The sequence below is a fragment of the Brassica napus genome, chromosome C7 (genome assembly GCF_020379485.1).
Source record: "Brassica napus cultivar Da-Ae chromosome C7, Da-Ae, whole genome shotgun sequence".
Lineage (NCBI taxonomy): Eukaryota > Viridiplantae > Streptophyta > Magnoliopsida > Brassicales > Brassicaceae > Brassica > Brassica napus.
In genome coordinates this window covers 4,507,190-4,529,860 of record NC_063450.1, presented here as the reverse complement: position 1 = coordinate 4,529,860, position 22,671 = coordinate 4,507,190, and the positions used below count along the sequence as shown (strand labels likewise).

The window sequence follows — 22,671 nt, the reverse complement described above, 5'->3', positions numbered from 1 at the left end:
TTTTTAGGGTTATGTGGGGAGAGACAAAAGGGAGAATCGCTTCTCTCTCTATCGCTTTGTTTTCCATTCACATTCTCTGCCACTTGAGGAGGTGAAAAGCTTTGTGGCAGTCTCTCTCTTGCAAAGAGAGCCTGAAACGCTATACGACCCTGAGACCAAAAAGAATTTCAATAATATGCTACCTATTAGTTTCCAGAGAAAAACTTTGCAAATGCATATGAAATAACATTGTTTGTGTTTATTACCCCTTGAGAGACTTCCTTTCATGAATCAGTAGTTTGGTTGTTGTTGTTGATTTTACTCCGACGGTTGCTTAACTCACTAGTAACACCTGCCTCTTTTTCTTTCTCCATTTTATCCAATGCGTCTATTTCCGCGTCACTCCCTGAAGGTGTGTTTAATCCACACGATGAGCGGTCCACTGGATTTTTCTTCTGAGAATCTTGCACAACAGCAGCAGCAGCCACAACAACTTCCTCCTTCTCAGCCTTTAGCTTGGTAATTCCAGTCTCCTCTGAATCGTCGGATGATGAAGCCATGTTTTGATCTTGAAAGGCTGTGCTTTGTTTCTCAATTAGTTGATCATTTGGAGTTGGAACTGGTAAGTGGAGTGGAGTAGGAGGAAGAAGTCCATGAGAAGCCCACCAAGCAGTTGCAGCAGCTACGGTAGCAGCAACAATGGCTGCTATACTTGGAGGAGAAGAGCTCATTTGCGTTGATGAATCTCCAACATTATTAGTATAGGGCCAGACCGAAGCAGCGAGTGTGGCTGCAGCATGAGCTGCAGGGTTCTGTAGGAGAGTTGACATGATAAGATTGGAGAAAGTAGAAGACATGTGGAGAAACGAACGGTAATCATCTTGGGAAGGGCATGCTGGAAAGGCTTGTTGAGAAGTTGTACTAGTAGTAGCATATGATGATGATGCTCTTGTAGCTGGATGATTCACATGAACTAGGTCTCCCATAGGACAAAACATTAAGTCTGGAGATACCATACCTGGGGGATGGAACTGAGGGTATTTTGCCACATTTCCGTTTACAAAGTCCACCGGAAAATGCTCCCTTGCGCTGTGCATACCATCATCATCATCATCTCTGTCCTTGTTCTTCTCTTGAACCATGTTGTTGTCCACATTTGAGGCCTTGCTTGTTTCATTATCGGCACTTGCCTGCTCAAAAATAAGAATGAAACGAGTTGCTTTTTTTGTTTTGTTTCTTTTCAAGTTTTCATGCTACTGAACTTCAAAATACTGCAGTCTTATACCTTTTTAACGTTGGAGTTACATTATTTGGTAAGGGATACTTGGTCACCCCTGAGCAGTTCTCATCTTGATTTTCTTTCCCAGTTGATGTTTTCTAACCATAAAATAAAAGTATAACAAATCTACTATCACAAGGAATGAAAAAAAAAATGATAGAATGAAGAGCAAAAAAATTAGGAATAAACCTGAGAACTCGGCACATCCAAGAACCCCTGGTTACAATGTGAAGAAGATACAAGTTTTGCTGATGGGCCAGGTTTCCGAGGATAAGGAGCATTGGGTTTTCTTTTAGGACAAGGAGGTGGAATTTCTATGTCCACAGCTTGAATGCCTTTAGCTTCTGCCTCTTTCTCCAACTGAAGAGCTTGAACCAAAAACTGTTAGTTTTTTTTTTATTTATTTTTTATATTTTTTTGGTATGCTAGAAATTTTGAGATTGCATTAAAACCTATGAAGATCTTTGACTTTGTCAAGAAACCTAGTATCGTATAAAGGATTTCTTGTATTGATCAAGGTCAAAAGACCAAAGTATATATACGTACGAAGTTTCCTAATAGCAGAAGATATGCACATCTAGATTACAGGAATATATACATATTTGAATATATCCGAATACATATTAACATATTTGTATATATCCTCTAATACCCCCCCCCCCCCTCAAGTTGGAGAGTGAAGATCAAGAACTCCCAACTTGGGAAGAAAATCATCGAATCCTTTACGTCCAAGAGGCTTAGCGAAAATGTCCGCATGTTGAGAATGGGTAGAAACATGTTTGGTAGCAATAACACCTTTGACTATCTCATCTCGTATAAAGTGACAATCATTCTCGACATGCTTTGTACGCTCATGGAAGACTGGGTTAGCGGCCAAATAGATCGCAGACTTGCTGTCACAATGCAAAGGAATCGGAGAGGTAAAGATAATACCAAATGTTCGAAGCAAGTTTCGTATCCAAAGTACCTCCTGAACAGTTGACGACATTGCCCGATATTCTGCCTCACAACTCGATCGTGAGACACAATCTTGCTTCTGTGTTTTCCAAGAGATGGGAGAACCACCAAGAGTGAAACCATCCGGTAAGAGATCGACGTGTAGTGCGACAACCTGACCAATCGGAGTCACACCAAACAGATAAGGTGAGCTCAGTATGAGCTCGAAGAAGGATACCCTGACCCGGATTTCCTTTTAAATAACGCACAACTCGTAAAGCAGCATTCCAATGGGCAAGTTTGGGCTTCTGCATGAATTGAGTAAGGAGATGAACAGAGTAAGCGAGGTCAGGACGAGTAACGGCGAGATAGATAAGACGTCCAACAAGTCGACGATAAGCGGCAATATCTGCAAGATCTGGTCCTTTATCAAGAGCCAAGGTCTGATTATGTTCAACCGGAAAGCCTACGGGTTTAGCAAACAGGAGACCGGTTTCCTCGATAATACTAAGAGCATAATTTCTCTGGCAAAGATAAATCCCAAGAGGACTTCGAGCAAGTTCCAAGCCAAGAAAATATTTGGAAACGCCAAGGTCTTTCATACGAAAGCATCGGTTCATATAAGTTTTAAAAGATGCCAATAGAGACGAGTTGCTTGCCGAAACTACAAGGTCGTCCACATACACAAGGACCTGAATATAATCCGTACCGCGATTCATGAGGAAGAGGGAGTAGTCAGATGGAGACTGTATAAAACCATATTTCAGTAATGAAGATGAAAGCTTTTCGTACCAGCATCTAGGGGCTTGTTTTAAGCCATATAGTGATTTTTTCAAAAGACATACCTTGTTTCTGTCGGAACCTTTGAACCCTGGGGGTGGACGCATATAAACTTCTTCTTTCAGATCGCCGTGTAGGAAAGCATTATGAACATCCATTTGATGAACCTCCCAGTTACGAGAAGAGGCAATTTGCAAGAATGTACGTACAGTGGTCATCTTTGCAACAGGTGCAAAAGTTTCTTCATAATCGTCACCCTCAATCTGACTGTTCCCACAGACAACCAACCTTGATTTAGGACGTTCCAAAGTTCCATCTGCCTGAAATTTGTATTTGAAAACCCATTTGCAGCTGAGAGCATGTTTGTCAGGAGGTAAGTCAACAACAATCCAAGTACCATTATCCACTAGAGCCGTATACTCATCTTGAATGGAGTTGCGCCAAATTTCATCCAATATAGCTTGACGATACGAAGTAGGTTCTTTTAAAGACGAAATAGCAGCAAGAAACTGGCAATGATTCTCAGAAAACCGTGAACAATCAACGTAGAATTCAAGTGAAAAAGGAGCTTCTGAAGGTCGAGACACGACAGGTAAAATAGTTTGTAGAACATAATCTTGCAGCTTAGCTGGTATGTTCTTTGTGCGTAGACCTCGCCCAAGCTCCTGTATCGGAGAGGTGGTAGGAGTTAAGTCAGCCGTAGACGGCTGTGTTGCAGACGAAGGTAATGAAACAGATGCTGTAGGAGTAGGCTCTGTTTCCGTAGAGGGCATCTCAGTGTCAATCAAAGCAGGTGAATGAGAAGAAGACTCAGAGGGTGAGGCAGGTGCAATGTCAGAGGCTGAGTCTTTTTCAGACGAAGTATCAGAAGAAGAGTCCGCCAACGGCAATGTTTCAGAAGTCGGAATAACCGAAGTATTAAGATCAGAGTAAGGTAAAGGCGGAGGAGAAATGTTTTGTGGTGGTAGTTCCTCAGAAGCGAGAGGAGTCATCTCTGAGATGCTCGGAGCATCAGTAAGAGTCGGAGAGATATCAGAAGATGCAGGGGTCAAAGTAGGCGAAGCATATGGAAACTCTGATTCACAAAAAACGACATCTTTGCTCGTGAAAATTTTCCAGTGTCTGGATTCAGAATGCGCCAACCCTTCTGTCCATTAGGGTAGCCAATAAAAACACCTCTGATGCTTCATTCGTCAAATTTATCACCTCTGTGATGTTGGTTGTGCGCATAACATAGTGAACCAAAAACACGAAGATGAGTCAGAGGCGGGGGTCTGTTGTAGAGTAGTTCAAAAGGTGTCTTACCCTTAAGCAAAGGAGTGGGAGTACGATTAATAAGATAAGCAGCAGTTAAGATACATTCTCCCCATAAACGTATTGGAAGAGATGCTTGAAAGCGCAAAGCTCGTGCAACATTCAGAATATGGCGATGCTTTCTCTCAGCTCGACCATTTTGTTGTGGAGTCCCTACGCATGAAGTTTCATGAAGAATGCCTTTTTCTTGAAAGAATGATGCCATACACGTAAATTCAGTTCCATTGTCACTGCGGAACTTCTGTATATCGGTATGAAACTGACACTTAACCATGGAGATGAAGTTACGAATAGTCTTGGCAACATCGTTTTTGGTGGACAAGAGATAGAGCCAGACGCTACGAGAGTAATCATCGACCAGAGTGAGAAAATATCGAGCACCACATCTAGCTGGAGTTCTATAAGGTCCCCATAAATCACAATGCACCATTTCAAATAAAGCCTTAGTTTTATTAGAACTTGTAGAGAAAGAACATCGAGTCTGTTTGGCGCGGATACAAATCTCACACACCTTATTTCGAAAAACACTATCAATAGAAATAGGTAAAAAATCCAAAACTCTAGACGAGGGATGTCCTAAGCGATGGTGCCAAACATCAGGTGTCACCGATTTTTCTGGATGAATTGCTCCTGCAAACTCCATCCCTCGCAGAAAGTAAAGCCCATGAGACTGCTCAGCCACTCCAATCAGCGTCCTCGTAATGCGGTCCTGAATCAGTCCAAGTTTGTCAGTAATCTGAAATAAACACGTTTTCTGGCGTGCTAACTGAGACACAGATATCAAGTGGCATTGTAGACCATCCACAAATAAAACGTTCTGAACTGTAAGTATAGAACTCAGAACTGCCGTTCCTTGCTGTGTCGCAAGAGAAATCCTGCCATCAGGAAGTTTAACTGGCAAAGGAACTGTATCTCTTATCTCAATAATGGAGTCTAAAGAACCAGTCATATGGTTTGTAGCTCCTGAATCAAGTATCCAAGAGAAAGTAGGAGACGTACCGCTTAAGGTGTTTGAAGGCTTACGCTCATTCAACATTGTCACCAACGTTTTCCACTGGTCGTCTGTGAGACCGGTAAGACCAACTCGATCTGAAGCAGTGATCGTGTTAGCCGAGTGCTGCAGAGGAGAAGAATGAGACACTGCATTTGCTCGTGCAAGATCAGATGAGGAACGATTTGTTGGAGTAGAACCGCGTCCAGCAGCGGAAGGTAAGCGTCCTCTAGGCCTGTCTCCCCACCATTCTGGATAGCCTAGAGTGCAAAAACAATTTGATGCTAAGTGACCTTTGCATCCACAACTCGTACATGTAAGTTTCATTCTCTCTTCTTTAGAAACAAACGTGATGTTGGATGAAGAAGCCCCATGGTTCTGTGAAGTACGAACCGCGTGAGTCTTCATCCTGAAGAAGAGCACTATACGCAACATCAAGTGAAGGAAGAGGATCTCGTGAGAGCAGGTTAGATTTGACTGAGCCATAGAGTGATTCGTCAAGTCCTTTGAGAAACTCGTGCAGTCTATCCTCCTCTCTCTCTTTCTCCAAGTTAATACCAATAGCACATCCACAATTCTATATGATTCAATGTTCTGATAAGGCAGTCCAGAGCTGCATCAATTTTCCATAATAAGCTTCAATCGAGAGTCCATGTTGTCTACACGTTGCAAGCTCAGCCTTGATGCGTTGAACTCTCTGTCCATTATTAACATAGTATCTCCATCGAATGTGTTCCCAGTAGTTGCTGGCAATTTCCAAGTGAGAGGGATTGGATCTGACAGATTCCGTAATTGTCAGCTTAATCCAAGATAGAACCAATGCGTTATTAGTCCACCAATCGTCCAAGTCAGCAGAATCAATGCTCGGTTGAGGTATTGAACCATCGACAAAACTGAACTTCTTCCTGGCCTTAAGAGCCATCCGTAAGTTAGTAGACCATTCGTTGTACACTACAAGAAAACACATGCTTAACTACGAAAATTAACTAGGAAAAACAATCCTCGTAAATTTGCGTCGAGTTTACGACAAATTTACGTGAAAAACTAAAGTCATCGTTATTTCCTCGTAACGTAACGACAAAACTGTTTCGTCGTAAAGTGGATGTAATTTTACGAGTATTTTACGAGGAAAAACTATTTCCTCGTAAATACGACGTAAACTTTGCGTGGTATTTACGAGGTAATAGTTTACGTGTATTTAGCGAGGAAATTTTTGAATCCACCAACTTTATAGGTGTTACACGTTTTTTTTGCCCACCTAATTAATTTTCGTCGTAAATTCATAGCAAAATTACAACTACCAGATTCGAATTTTCCTATAAATATGGATGTTTGAACATCATTTTAAACACACCAACAACAAAAAACGTGAAAGAAAAAAAATGGCTGGCTCCGGGACTATTTACGAGTTGCGGAAGTGGATGTATATGCATAGAGATGCTAACGGGAGAGTGACGAAAGAATACCTTGCGGGTCTGGAGACATTTATGCATCAAGCAGATTCAACACCGCTCGCCCAAGAAAGTGGTAAGATGTTCTGTCCTTGTCGGAAATGCAACAATTCGAAACTGGCAAATCGTGAAAATGTTTGGAAGCATTTAATAAATAGAGGTTTCACGGCAAATTACTATATCTGGTTTCAACATGGAGAAGGTTTTAATTATGATCAGAATGAAGCAAGTAGTAGTAATAGCAATTTTCAGGAAAAAGAACCGGTTGATCATCATTTGCATAATGAACATAGTTACCATCAGGAGGAGATGGTAGATTATGATAGGGTTCATGATATGGTAGCTGATGCATTCGTAGCTCATGATGAAGATGAAGAACCTAATATAGATGCAAAAAAGTTTTACGAAATGTTAAACGCGGCGAATCAACCACTTTACAGTGGTTGTAGAGAAGGTCTCTCTAAATTGTCGTTAGCTGCTAGAATGATGAATATTAAAACTGATCACAATCTACCTGAAAGTTGCATGAACGAATGGGCGGACTTGTTTAAAGAGTACTTGCCGGAAGACAATGTGTCTGCTGATTCTTATTATGAGATTCAGAAACTGGTTTATAGTCTTGGGTTGCCTTCGGAGATGATAGATGTTTGCATCGACAACTGCATGATCTATTGGGGAGATGATGAGAAGCTAGAAGAATGTCGATTCTGCAAGAAGCCACGATTCAAGCCGCAAGGACGGGGACGTAATAGGGTACCGTACCAAAGGATGTGGTACCTACCAATTACAGATAGATTGAAAAGATTGTATCAATCAGAGCAGACTGCTGGAAAGATGAGATGGCATGCCGAGCATACTCAGACGGATGGTGAGATGACTCATCCATCAGATGCAAGAGCCTGGAAACATTTCAACAAAGTACATCCAGATTTCGCTAGCAATATCCGGAATGTGTATCTCGGATTATGCACAGATGGATTTAGTCCGTTCGGAATGTCAGGGAGACAATATTCATTGTGGCCAGTCTTTCTTACTCCATACAACCTGCCACCGGAGATGTGCATGCAACGGGAGTTACTATTCTTGACCATATTAATACCTGGTCCGAACCATCCAAAAAGGTCCCTGGATGTTTTCCTACAACCACTGATAAAAGAGTTGAAGGATTTGTGGTCAACAGGGGTGAGGACGTATGACTGTTCAACGAAGACGAATTTTACGATGCGAGCGATGCTTTTGTGGACCATAAGTGATTTTCCTGCCTATGGGATGTTGTCTGGATGGACTACACATGGGAGATTAGCTTGTCCATATTGTAATGGAACGACAGATGCGTTTCAACTGAAGAATGGTAGGAAGACAAGTTGGTTTGATTGTCACCGTCGATTTCTTCCCATTGGCCATCCTTACCGAAGAAACAAGAATTTGTTTAGGCACAAAAGGGTTGTGAGAGACACTCCTCCTCCATATCTAACTGGAGAACAAATTGAAGCGCAAATCGACTACTACGGAGCTAACGAAACAGTTCGTTGGGGTGGTAATTGGCATGTCCCTCGTAATATGCCAGATTCTTACGGTGTTCATCACAACTGGCACAAGAAGAGTATATTTTGGGAGTTGCCATATTGGAAGGATCTTCTTCTGCGCCACAACCTCGATGTGATGCATATAGAGAAGAATTTCTTTGAGAACATCATGAATACAATATTGAATGTCCCAGGGAAGACAAAAGACAACATAAAATCGAGGTTGGACTTGCCGGATATTTGCTCAAGAAGCGAGTTACATATTAAAAGCAATGGACAAGTTCCCGTTCCGATATTCAGATTATCTTCAGAAAAAAAGTCGGTGTTGTTCAACTGGGTGGCATCAGAAGTGAAGTTCCCCGATGGGTATGTTTCGAATCTCTCTAGATGTGTTGAAAAGGGTCAAAAGTTCTCCGGGATGAAGAGTCATGATTGTCATGTATTTATGCAACGACTACTGCCCTTTGCATTTGCGGAGCTACTTCCAACAAACGTACATGAAGCACTTGCAGGTACGTAGTGTATTATATCACAATAATTTACAAAATAATATATGACTAACAATGTGTTTAATTTTTTTTGAATATAAAAGGCATTGGAGCATTTTTCAGGGATCTGAGCACACGCACTCTTAAAGAAGAAGTTGTGGAACAGCTTCAGGAGAACATTCCCATCTTATTGTGCAACTTGGAGAAGATATTTCCTCCCGGATTTTTTGACGTCATGGAGCATCTAGCTGTCCACCTCCCATATGAGGCATTGCTTCGTGGACCTGTACATTACGGATGGATGTATCAGTATGAGCGAGCCATGAAATATTTGAAGGGAAAAGCAAAGAACCTCGCCAAAGTTGAAGGTTCTATAATTGCTGGAAGTTTGACGGAAGAAGTTTCTCACTTCACATCGTACTACTTTGCGTCAAAAGTACGTACACGGAGAAGAGCTCCAAGAAGATATGATGATGGTGGTGTTGCGCCAACATATGCAGTTGCTGGTGTTCCAGACATCTTTAGCCAGATTGGGCGACTCGGTGGGAAGTCTAAAGAGGTTTGGTGGTCGAGTGAACAAGACGCTCATAGTGCACACACCTATATTCTACTCAATTGCGAAGATCCATTGATTCGTTATTTTGAAAGGTAACATATATTGACACTTCGAAACACATATAAGTATAATTAATTGTATAATTGCGAGAGATTCATTCCTATAAAATGTGATTTTACAGCCTATTTGTTTCTCAAGTCGAAGAAACATTTCCTGGTATATCCACAAGTGACGTAGACAAAAGGAAAGATCAACACTTCATTAAGTGGTTGCGGAATCAGGTATTAACTAAAAAAATTTTCATACATTATCTGTATTTCATTAACATTCTCTTTATTTTTGCAGGTTGATTATGACGACGACGATGCAGATTATCCTAAGTGGTTACACGAAGTAATTCAATCTCCACTTGTAAAGGTCACCACATCACAGATGTATTTCACACGAGGCTATACTTTTCATACATATGACTATGGTAGACAACGGGCGACCAGTAACTATGGAATATGTGTGAAAGGGGAAACAGATTTCTACGGGATCTTGACGGAGATTATTGAAGTCGAATTTCCAGGGATACTGAAGCTGAAATGCGTCCTCTTCAAATGTGAATGGTTCGACCCCGTCGTCAACAGAGGTGTTCGGTCTAACAAATTCGGTGTAGTTGATGTCAACGGTGGACGAAGGTACAACAAATTCGAGCCTTTCATCTTAGCTTCACAAGCAGACCAAGTTAGCTTCCTTCCATACCCTCGGATGAGAGATTCAGGTATAAATTGGTTAGCAGTAATCAAAGTTACACCTCGAGGACGAATCATCAGTGGAGAAGAACCACCATTGCAAGAAGAACAGATAAATGAAGTTGAGGAACCTGAACAAGAAATTGATGATATCCTTCTCATTGATCCGCATAATCACGAGTACGAAGATCTTACCGATGATGCCACAGACGAAGCTGTTGAAGACGAGTTTAATGAAAATGATGATGTTTCTAGTGATGACGAGAATGTCGATGTATCCGATTGATGTATTTGTTTTATGAATAAGATGAGGGAGTTTGTTTTATGAATAAGATAATGTGGGGTTTGTTTTATGAATAAGGTAATGTGGGAGTTTGTTTTATGAATAAGCAAATGTGGGAATTGTGGTTTGGAATGGAAATAAAGATGGGGTTTGAAATATATGAAGTAGAAAATAAGGAATATGGGGTTTGGGGTTTCGGGTTTCGGGTTTTGGATTCTAGGGATTTAAACATAACACTCGTTAATTCCACGTAAGCTTAAATCGTCGTAAAGTCCTCGTATTCCAACGAGTAAATAACGACGAAGGACTCGTTAATTCCACGTAGGACTAAATCGTCGTAAATACCACGTAGGATGAATTCGTCGTAAAAACCACGTAGGATGAAATCGTCGTAAATATAACGTAATACAACGAGGAAATAACGACGAAACCTAAAAATAAATATGGGGTTTGGAATATATGAAGTAGAAAATAAGGAATATGGGGTTTGGGGTTTGGGGTTTGGGGTTTCGGGTTTTGGGGTTTGGGTTTTGGTTTCGGGTTTCGGGTTTCGGGTTTTTGGTTTCGGGTTTGGGGTTTCGGGTTTAGGTGTTCGGGGTTTGGGGTTTCGGGTTTTGGATTTCGGGTTTCGGGTTTCGGGTTTCGGGTTTCGGGTTTCGGGTTTCGGGTTTCGGGTTTCGGGTTTCGGGTTCTAGGGATTTAACCATAACACTCGTTAAAAATAACGACGAAACTTAAAATTAAATATGGGGTTTGGAATATATGAAGTAGAAAATTAAAGATGGGGGTTTGGGTTTCGGGTTTCGGGTTTGGGGGTTGGGGTTTGGGGTTTCGGGTATGGGGTTTCGGGTTTCGGGTTTGGGTTTCGGGTTTCGGGTTTCGGATTCTAGGGATTTAAACATAACACTCGTTAATTCCACGTAAGCACAAATCGTCGTAAAGTCCTCGTAGGATGAAATCGTCGTAACTACCACGTAAAATGATTTAAACAAAACACTCGTTAATTCCACGTAAGCAGAAATCGTCGTAAAGACCACGTAAACGGATTTATACATAAACCCGTTAATTCCACGTAAGTACAAATCGTCGTAAATATCTCGTAGTGTACAAACTTGAAAAAAAAAGGAAAAGGAGAGAAATACCAGATTAACATGTGGCAAGACTTCCAGCAATTATAATACGTAAGTCTCGCCCACATGAATTCTAATATCTTCTCCTTTTCCTATTTTTTTCAAATATTTATAATTTGAATAGGATTTTTTTGAGGATTGTGATTTGAGATAAGGTGTGATTTGGGAGTTTGTGTGTGGTTTGAGAGTGAGAGTTGTGGGTATATTTATAGGAAAGCAAGCCTCGTTAATTCCTCGTAAGGTAAATCGTCGTTAATACCTCGTATAAAAAAACACGGGCCTTTGTGATTCCTCGCAATTTCCTCGTAAAAAAAAAGACGGGCCTTTGTAACTGCTCGCTATTTCGTCGTAAACTTACGAGGAATTTGCGACGATATGTAATCTTATATATACACCCGAGCGCTCACTCTTTCTTTCCTCTCTACTTCCTCTCTACTTCCTCTCCATTTCGTAGCAATGGTTAGCCTCTCTGATTCCTCTCTAATTTGGTTAGTTTATGATAGATTAGGTGGTTAGTATAGGGAATTTAGATAGGTTTGCGGATTTTATGTTGTTTAGTGTTGATTATGTGGATAATGTTGGGAAATATATTGTTGATGTTAATTTTAAAAATTTCATTTTTTTTCCAGGTTCGAAAAGGAAGACTTACTGCCCATTACAGAGAGATCTTCGGTGAGCCGGGTAGTCGTTTAGACCCGGCCTCTTCTTCCGCTCCCAGTTCTTCGGGCCAGGAGACTGTCCCCGAGACTCAGTACACTCAGAGAGTCTCTGGGTCTACTTCTTCTACTGCACCATCGGCTCCTCATGTGCCTCCTCCGATGCCTCCTCCTGTGCCTCCTCCGATGGCACCTCCGATGGCCGCCGATATTCATCCTGATTTGATGGTGCCTCCGAGTGCTCCTTACTCGCAGTACACTGTAGAGGACATTCTCAGTCTGCCAGGCAGAGAAGGTTTACCAGTCATCGACCCAGACCGACCGGACGGAACTTTGTGGTATGTTGCATTAATTTTTTTTTAATTCGTTTAAATTTCTTTTATAACATTAAAAAATAATTTATATTTTAAATTTGTATTTTCCAGGTGGGGGGTTGACGGATGTCTTGCATCGGACGTAACCGACACGATCAAGGGTTACTTCTCCATGCCACATCCAAACTGGAGTAAGACGCCTCACTACGTCAGAAAGACGTGGTTCAAAATTTACGCTGTAAGTTTCTATTAATTAATTATATATACTTTAATTTTTTCATGATTTATATATATACTTTCTAAAAAACTAATTGTTAATTTATTTTTCCAACAGCAAAAATATACTTGGGCCTTGGGGATCACTGAGAGGGTGAGGAAGAAGTTTAACGCGAAGGCGAAAGTTCGCTTGTTGGACACGGTCTCCAACTGGAAGGGTGACTGGATCGTGAAGGGGTATGAGCGTGGCAAACCCGCTGAGCTCACCACGGATGTGTGGGATGGCCTCATCCGTTATTGGCGCCTTCCTGATTCCATTAGAATCGCCCAGGCTTGCTCTAACTCCCGTAACACGGTCGATGAGCACGGGAACGGGCCGATGCTTCACACTACGGGCCAAAAACCCCACGCCGGTGTCCGTTTGGAAATGGTAATTAAATATTTTATTAAATAATTTTTTTAATATATATTAATTTATTCTAACTTTCTTAACTGTTTTTTAGGCCAAAGAGACGGGACATCTCCCTTCTCTTATGGAACTTTACGAGAGGACCCACAAGAACAAGGCGGGCGTATTTGTAGATGGCAAGTCCGAGCAAATCTACAACGACGTAGTTGCTCGGGTTGAAGACCGCCAGACTCAGCTGACCCAGCAGTCTACCGACGGATTACCCGTCACCTTATCCACACTTGACGTGGATAAGATTTACGAGGAGGTAAATTTTCAAAAAAATTAATTTTTTATTATTCATTTAATTTAACTTTAAATTTTTACTTACAATATTTATTTTTTGTTTTTAAGGTTGTCCCTAAAAAAAAGGGACGGACGTTGGGTATTGGTTCCGTCAACGATGTTCCGAGAGCGACATCGTCTTATGGTCAGCGACGGGATGATGAAGTCACTGAGCTGCGTAGAGAGTCCGCTCAGCTGCGTAACGAGTTGACCGCGACAAAATCTCGTATGGGTGGAGTCGAGGGTTTCTTGGACGTTATTGCGGCCACAAATCCGGAATGGGAGTCCATGTTGAGGAACATGCGACAACAACATCCCATTCAAGGCGAGTCATCCGACGTACATAACGAGGCGGATGTTACGAGGAGGAGTGATGAATTCTACCGGGCGATGAACGACCCTTAGTTTTTTTTTTGGTTGTTGTATTATATAAATTCAAAACTTATTTATATATAAAATATTTTCATTTTGATTTATTTTTATTTTAAATTTTAATTTATTATTAAATTAAATAATTTTAATTATTTTTTAATTATATTTTTAAATTCTGTAAAAATAATAAAAACGAAGTAAATTCGTAGCTAATGTACGACCTCTTTACGTGGAAACCTTACGAGGAAATGACGAGAAACAATTAACGACTATTTTACGAGGAAACATTTGCGAGGAAATAACGAGGAAAAGTTTACGAGTATTTTACGAGGAAATCGTTTCGTGGTTGTTACGTGTATTTTGCGAGGAAACTCTTTCAAGGTGTTTACGTGTAGGTTACGAGGAACTCATTTCGAGGTATTTACGAGGAATTGTAGCGACGTCTTTGCGTGGAATATTGACGTGGTCTTTACGACGAATCGCCCTACTTCGTCTTTACGACGAAATATATTCCTCGCTAAGTTACGACGAATTAGCGAGGAAATATGTGTTACGACGGACGAGTAACGAGCAAACGCGCTTCCTCGCTATTTCGTCGTAAAGCCTCTTTTACGACGAAATAACGAGGAAAACCGCCCTCGTTAAGGTGATGTTTTCTTGTAGTGGTAGTTTGGTCCTTTAAGCAATGGTTGAGAGATAACAGAGCCGGGATTGTCGCTTGATGAAAGATCGTATGGAGAGATCGTACGACGTCGAACCTCCACTTGCGTCTGCGAAGATGGAGACTTCCCGGAGGAACCCTGAGTATCAACATGACCGTCGTCACTGCCCATATCTCAGACGAGAAGTAAAAGAGATGTAGGAACCGATAGGGATCAAAGATCAAAGTCGAGCTTTAAAAAAAATTGTGTGTTTATAGCTCTGATACCATGTCAAGAAACCTAGTATCGTATAAAGGATTTCTTGTATTGATCAAGGTCAAAAGACCAAAGTATATATACATATGAAGTTTCCTAATAGCAGAAGATATGCACATCTAGATTACAGGAATATATACATATTTGAATATATCTGAATACATATTAACATATTCGTATATATCCTCTAATAGACTTGGTTGGAACATGCATTCGGGAATATGTTCTGCATACATCATTTTAGCAAAAAAAAAAAAAAAATTCTTCTGCATGGAAAACGTAATATCAAATTGTCTTAAAGAACTAGCTAAATGGAAACGAGGTTCCAAATTAAAGGTGATAATTCTAATCTTTACAACTTCTCTTAAGTGCTGCAGTATATTGAGATTCAATTTCTCGCGAGATTTTTCATTAGGCAAAACCTCTCGGTTTTGTAGTATAGACTTCAAGAAAAGTTGTTTTGAATTGTATGTTGTAATTTCGATTTGTCTTGTGTTCTTAAATTTAGCGTGTCCCTTTCTTCAAGGCATTTTGCTATGAGATATTTACGTTTTTGTATCTGTGACTTTTATTAGCATTTTATTTAGGTTCTTGTGTATTGTTATCACGAAATTCTCAGTAATCTTACTTAGGATGCCAAAAAGGAATCCAAAATCTGTCCTTAAAAGGAACTTTCGAATATAAATATAAAACCAAAAATATTAAATGAAAATCAAAAACATTTACGAATTCTAAATAATATTGTTATAAAATATTTTTGTCATTTCAAATTATTAGTGGATTACTTAAAAATAAAGTGTCTTTTTGAGTATTTTAAATGAGAAATTCTCATATATGGTAAAAAGCTCTTATAATATGTGTATATTTAAGTTTGTTGATTTTTGTCTAAAAAAATATAATCAAATAAGTGAAGTTTATCATGTTAATATTTTTTTAAATACACGAAATAACACGTACAGACACGTCATACCTAAACTCTAGCCCAAACGAAAATATAAAACATCGCCTCGTCGAGAGAAAAAAGACAAACTTTATTCTCTTCTCTAACCTCTCAGCTTCTGCTGGATCTCTCCAGCAGACGATCTTCTTCTGAGAGATTCGTACTGGTAAAGTGGTGTCTCTTCATTTCTGTTTCGGGTCTCTGATTTCGATTTCACCCTTTGTGTTTTGAGGTTTTTCGAGCAAACAGGTTTTTTTATTTGATTTTCTAGTTTTTTTATATTTATGGTTCTATGGTAAGAACAGAGCTCAAGTATCTGTTTGATTCTCGACCGCTTAATGATTTGATTGGCGTGGTAATATTTGCATGTGAGTTTTAATTACCTAGTGTTGAATGGAAGTGAGCTTATCTATGTGGATGGTTGTGTAAATATTATATGAAAGTTGTCAGCTTTTATGCTGATATGAAAGCCTTATTTCTAATACTTCATTTCTAGAAAGGATGGTAATGTTTTGGATGTTAACTATGTTTTAGAAACTTTTAAGTGATTTTTGATGAAAGTTTTTTGCTTTATGTTGATATGAAAGGCTCATTTCTAATAAAGATGGTAGTGTTGGATGGAACTGGTATTAACTATGTTTTAGAAACTTCTTAGCTTTATGCTGATATGAACTCATTTTTAACATTTCATTTGTGTAAAGAAAGTTTGTGCTGGATACAACTGACTTTAGCTTCTCTGTTGTATAGTAATAATTCAGTTACATTTCTATTAGCTTTATATCAGATCTGGAAATAGCTGCAAGTTAGCTTGGGTATTGCAGTCTGGGTGGATAGCTTGTGGTTTTTTTTAAAATCAAGTGTTAGTAGGAACTGTTTGTGTGCTTTAGGTTTTGGTGTGATTATAAAAATCAGTTCTGGACTTGCTTCTACTTTGTTCCTTCTCCGAGTTTGATATCTTGAATCATTGGAAAGGCTCCATAAAAAAATTGGTCATAGGTGGTTATAAGATCATGTACAAAATTTGGTCATAGGTGGTTATAATATCTTGAATCATTGGAAAGGCTCCATAGTTTTCTTGCTGTTTGGTTGAATAACATTGACCTTCAAGGAATGTTTTTTCCCTTTGTAATCGAATTATTGGCCCATTTTAATCTCATTGTATCAATATTCTAGTTTCACACCCTTATTTCTTCATCAAGCCGATGTTAGGAGGCTTAAACACATTCTTGTCTCTCACTATCGTCTCCACTCTAAATCACAATCTGTCCTGTAAACCAGAATGCTCCGTTTTTGCATTCCCATCTCTACATCTGCTGGGTCGTTCTCTTCATCTTCCATGCTTGTTTTGTCTTCAGAATCGAAGGAACCATGAGCTGGACAATGTCTACAGATCCATTTTGCATTTAGAAAACGGGGGAAAAAAAGTATTTGCACTAGGAAATGTTTTCGGATTGGTGGTAACTGCCAACAAAGTGGCTGTAGTTTAGTGGTAAGAATTCCACGTTGTGGCCTTGGAGACCTGGGCTCGAATCCCAGCTCCACACTTTTTTTTTATTTTTACTGGAAAGTATTTATGTTTTTCATAATCTTTAAATCCCCATCAGATCATTACCGTCCATCTCTCCACCTGTCGTCTCTATTTTTGCAGTAGAAAAATCATTAATTCAGATGTCATAATGGATCCCAGCTCCTTGTAGACGTGGGATGAAGGGAAGAAAAATGTTTTATCTTCTAATTATATATAGTGGGTTTTTGATTAAAGCTATCTTATGATTCTTAACATAATTTACATTTGCTAGTGGTCAAAGATTCCTATTTTGAAATATGTTTGTTTTCATAAAAAAGACAAGGTTTGCAGAGGAAAAATATTAAGCCAAATGTTGCTGTTGCTCTTCCTCCTCCATACAATCATCTTCTTCGTCAGAGGACAACGCATCTTCTTCAGATTGCTAATAAAATCCCAACAACAAAAAGTTAACATAGAGACACAGAAGTCCAACTACTTGTTGTTACAAGTAGAGTAGAGTTACCATTATTTACTAATTTATTCATGTCTTGGTTAAATATTAAGCCAAACTTAACCAACTCTGAAATAGATAACTTTAGAATATTATAGATGATGATAATTATAAGTGGACAATATTTTTGGGAGCTTACGAGGAATTGGTGTCGGAGATGGGGATTTAAAGATTATGAAAAACATAAATACTTTCCAGTAAAAATAAAATTAAAGTGTGGCTGCTGGGATTCGAGCCCAGGTCTCCACGGCCACAACGTGGAATTCTTACCACTAAACTACAGCCACTGTTGGCAGTTACCACCAATCCGAAAACATTTCCTAGTGCAAATACTTTTTTCCCCCGTTTTCTAAATGCAAAATGGATCTGTAGACATTGTCCAGCTCATGGTTCCTTCGATTCTGAAGACAAAACAAGCATGGAAGATGAAGAGAACGACCCAGCAGATGTAGAGATGGGAATGCAAAAACGAAGCATTCTGGTTTACAGGACAGATTGTGAATTAGAGTGGAGACGATAGTGAGAGACAAGAATGTGTTTAAGCCTCCTAACATCGGCTTGATGAAGAAATAAGGGTGTGAAACTAGAATATTGATACAATGAGATTAAAATGGGCCAATAATTCGATTACAAAGGGAAAAAACATTCCTTGAAGGTCAATGTTATTCAACCAAACAGCAAGAAAACTTATGGAGCCTTTCCAATGATTCAAGATATTATAACCACCTATGACCAAATTTTGTACATGATCTTATAACCACCTATGACCAATTTTTTTATGGAGCCTTTCCAATGATTCAAGATATCAAACTCTGAGAAGGAACAAAGTAGAAGCAAGTCCAGAACTGATTTTTATAATCACACCAAAACCTAAAGCACACAAACAGTTCCTACTAACACTTGATTTTAAAAAAACCACAAGCTATCCACCCAGACTGCAATACCCAAGCTAACTTGCAGCTATTTCCAGATCTGATATAAAGCAAATAGAAATGTAACTGACTTATTACTATACAGCAGAGAAGCTAAAGTCAGTTGTATCCAGCACAAACTTTCTTTACACAAATGAAATGTTAAAAATGAGTTCATATCAGCATAAAGCTAAGAAGTTTCTAAAACATAGTTAATATCAGTTCCATCCAACACTACCATCTTTATTAGAAATAAGCCTTTCATATCAACATAAAGCAAAAAACTTTCATCAAAAATCACTTCAAAGTTTCTAAAACATAGTTAACATCCAAAACATTACCATCCTTTCTAGAAATGAAGTATTAGAAATAAGGCTTTCATATCAGCATAAAAGCTGACAACTTTCATATAATATTTACACAACCATCCACATAGATAAGCTCACTTCCATTCAACACTAGGTAATTAAAACTCACATGCAAATATTACCATGCCAATCAAATCATTAAGCGGTCGAGAATCAAACAGATACTTGAGCTCTGTTCTTACCATAGAACCATAAATATAAAAAAATTAGAAAATCAAATACAAAAACCTGTTTGCTCGAAAAACCTCAAAACACAAAGGGTGAAATCGAAATCAGAGACCCGAAACAGAAATGAAGAGACACCACTTTACCAGTACGAATCTCTCCGAAGAAGATCGTCTGCTGGAGAGATCCAGCAGAAGCTGAGAGGTTAGAGAAGAGAATAAAGTTTGTCTTTTTTCTCTCGACGAGCCGATGTTTTATATTTTCGTTTGTGCTAGAGTTTAGGTATGACGTGTCTGTACGTGTTATTTCGTGTATTTAAAAAGATATTAATATGATAAACTTCACTTATTTGATTATATTTTTTTAGACAAAACTCAACAAACTTAAATATACACATATTATAAGAGCTTTTCACCATATATGAGAATTTCTCATTTAAAATACTCAAAAAGACGCTTTATTTTTAAGTAATCCACTAATAATTTGAAATGACATAAATATTTTATAACAATATTATTTAGAATTCGTAAATGTTTTTGATTTTCATTTAATATTTTTGGTTTTATATTTATATTCGAAAGTTCCTTTTAAGGACAGATTTTGGATTCCTTTTTGGCATCCTAAGTAAGATTATTGAGAATTTCGTGATAACAATACACAAGAACCTAAATAAATTAAAAAAAAAAATGAATTGACAAAAAAAAAAAGAACCTAAATAAAATGCTAATAAAAGTCACAGATACAAAAACGTAAATATCTCATAGAAAAATGCCTTGAAGAAAGGGACACGCTAAATTTAAGAACACAAGACAAATCGAAATTACAACATACAATTCAAAAACAACTTTTCTTGAAGTCTATACTACAAAACCGAGAGATTTTGCCTAATGAAAAATCTCGCGAGAAATTGAATCTCAATATACTGCAGCACTTAAGAGAAGTTGTAAAGATTAGAATTATCACCTTTAATTTGGAACCTCGTTTCCATTTAGCTAGTTCTTTAAGACAATTTGATATTACGTTTTCCATGCAGAAGAATTTTTTTTTTTTTTTTTTGCTAAAATGATGTATGCAGAACATATTCCCGAATGCATGTTCCAGCCAAGTCAAAGATCTTCATAGGTTTTAATGCAATCTCAAAATTTCTAGCATACCAAAAAATTATAAAAAATAAATAAAAAAAACTAACAGTTGTGGTTCAAGCTCTTCAGTTGGAGAAAGAGGCAAAAGCTAAAGGCATTCAAGCTGTGGACATAGAAATTCCACCTCCTTGTCCTAAAAGAAAACCCAATGCTCCTTATCCTCGGAAACCTGGCCCATCAGCAAAACTTGTATCTTCTTCACATTGTAACCAGGGGTTCTTGGATGTGCCGAGTTCTCAGGTTTATTCCTAATTTTTTTGCTCTTCATTCTATCAATTTTTTTTTTTCATTCCTTGTGGTAGTAGATTTGTTATGCTTTTATTTTATGGTTAGAAAACATCAACTGGGAAAGAAAATCAAGATGAGAACTGCTCAGGGGTGACCAAGTATCCCTTACCAAATAATGTAACTCCAACGTTAAAAAGGTATAAGACTGCAGTATTTTGAAGTTCAGTAGCATGAAAACTTGAAAAGAAACAAAACAAAAAAAGCAACTCGCTTCATTCTTATTTTTGAGCAGGCAAGTGCCGATAATGAAACAAGCAAGGCCTCAAATGTGGACAACAACATGGTTCAAGAGAAGAACAAGGACAGAGATGATGATGATGATGGTATGCACAGCGCAAGGGAGCATTTTCCGGTGGACTTTGTAAACGGAAATGTGGCAAAATACCCTCAGTTCCATCCCCCAGGTATGGTATCTCCAGACTTAATGTTTTGTCCTATGGGAGACCTAGTTCATGTGAATCATCCAGCTACAAGAGCATCATCATCATATGCTACTACTAGTACAACTTCTCAACAAGCCTTTCCAGCATGCCCTTCCCAAGATGATTACCGTTCGTTTCTCCACATGTCTTCTACTTTCTCCAATCTTATCATGTCAACTCTCCTACAGAACCCTGCAGCTCATGCTGCAGCCACACTCGCTGCTTCGGTCTGGCCCTATACTAATAATGTTGGAGATTCATCAACGCAAATGAGCTCTTCTCCTCCAAGTATAGCAGCCATTGTTGCTGCTACCGTAGCTGCTGCAACTGCTTGGTGGGCTTCTCATGGACTTCTTCCTCCTACTCCACTCCACTTACCAGTTCCAACTCCAAATGATCAACTAATTGAGAAACAAAGCACAACCTTTCAAGATCAAAACATGGCTTCATCATCCGACGATTCAGAGGAGACTGGAATTACCAAGCTAAAGGCTGAGAAGGAGGAAGTTGTTGTGGCTGCTGCTGCTGTTGTGCAAGATTCTCAGAAGAAAAATCCAGTGGACCGCTCATCGTGTGGATTAAACACACCTTCAGGGAGTGACGCGGAAATAGACGCATTGGATAAAATGGAGAAAGAAAAAGAGGCAGGTGTTACTAGTGAGTTAAGCAACCGTCGGAGTAAAATCAACAACAACAACCAAACTACTGATTCATGGAAGGAAGTCTCTCAAGGGGTAATAAACACAAACAATGTTATTTCATATGCATTTGCAAAGTTTTTCTCTGGAAACTAATAGGTAGCATATTATTGAAATTCTTTTTGGTCTCAGGGTCGTATAGCGTTTCAGGCTCTCTTTGCAAGAGAGAGACTGCCACAAAGCTTTTCACCTCCTCAAGTGGCAGAGAATGTGAATGGAAAACAAAGCGATAGAGAGAGAAGCGATTCTCCCTTTTGTCTCTCCCCACATAACCCTAAAAACCTAGATCTGCCGCCGTGCTCCTCCATCTCCGGTGACCAGAAGCTCCTCTAGCTCTGGTCGCCACCCCCTGTTACTAGAGCCACCAAGCCTTTTTCCCTTAGCTTCTCCTTCTTGCTAGCACTCCTTCTTGTTTGGTGTTCTGGAGTTTCGCCGAGAGCAAACTAACCGGAGCTTCATTAGTATGTGGCTCCCCTGGAGCACCAACGAGGAGTGGCTCTGTCGGAGTGTCTAAGGAGCCTTCGTTTCAGCCCTGATTTACCAATCGGAGCAGATCTGGGTCAGATCTGATCTTGCATATACCGAAGAAGTTGGACGAGCGTCGCTGCCTCCTCTACCCTTCTCGGTCGTGGCTTGTACCCGTGCGGCTTTGACGGGCTCGTCTCAATGTATCTTTGAGCTTCTCCTCTCCGTTTCGGAGAAACCAGCGGTGTCAAGGCTAACCACTCGGAGGACCTCTGTTATTAGTTCAATCGACGACATCCATGGTGTTTTAAACGGCGTCTTCTCACAGCTTCTCTCCTGTCATTGGCTCTTGGGTCTTGAGGACAACCCTTTGCGGTCTGATGCATATTGCAAGAAGATGGAGTTGTCGATCTACTGCTGTCTCACCTGTTTTTAAAGAGATTCACTCTCTTTCTATGCTTCAGTCCCCTCGCTTTTAGCTCCAATGAATCTCCCTGAGTGTTTCTAGTGTTTCCTAGGGACTTTTTTTTAACTTTTTTGCAGTCTCTAGGAGCAGATTGGCTTTTTAAGGAGAATCTGGTTCAATTCATATTGTA

General features: G+C 39.4%; 2 protein-coding genes and 1 non-coding gene across 3 annotated transcripts; 1 reads left to right on the top strand and 2 right to left on the bottom strand.

Moving 5' to 3' along the window:
* Nucleotides 1-128: 128 nt before the first annotated feature.
* Nucleotides 129-2,217, bottom strand: LOC106432982 (protein LHY-like). The gene has a single exon (XM_048761866.1). The coding sequence runs from the start codon at nt 1,119-1,121 to the stop codon at nt 264-266; it is 858 nt and encodes a 285-aa protein (XP_048617823.1). The 5' UTR covers nt 1,122-2,217; the 3' UTR covers nt 129-263.
* A 12,119-nt stretch (nt 2,218-14,336) lies between these two features.
* LOC125589586 (protein LHY-like) lies at nt 14,337-22,371 on the top strand. Its single transcript, XM_048761865.1, has 3 exons — nt 14,337-20,627; nt 20,723-21,646; nt 21,743-22,371. The coding sequence occupies exons 2-3, from the start codon at nt 20,771-20,773 to the stop codon at nt 21,941-21,943; spliced, it is 1,077 nt and encodes a 358-aa protein (XP_048617822.1). The 5' UTR covers nt 14,337-20,627; nt 20,723-20,770; the 3' UTR covers nt 21,944-22,371.
* TRNAH-GUG lies at nt 17,832-17,903 on the bottom strand. The gene has a single exon. It is a non-coding gene; the product is annotated as a tRNA-His (tRNA).
* Nucleotides 22,372-22,671: the final 300 nt, after the last annotated feature.

Bases quoted from the DNA above. Each gene is read 5' to 3' on its own strand.
- LOC125589586 (XM_048761865.1), top strand. From the start codon at position 20,771: ATGGTTCAAGAGAAGAACAAGGACAGAGATGATGATGATGATGGTATG. The intron at 21,647-21,742 runs GTAATAAACACA...TTTTGGTCTCAG, and splicing joins GGAAGGAAGTCTCTCAAGGG to GGTCGTATAGCGTTTCAGGC.
- LOC106432982 (XM_048761866.1), bottom strand. From the start codon at position 1,121: ATGGTTCAAGAGAAGAACAAGGACAGAGATGATGATGATGATGGTATG.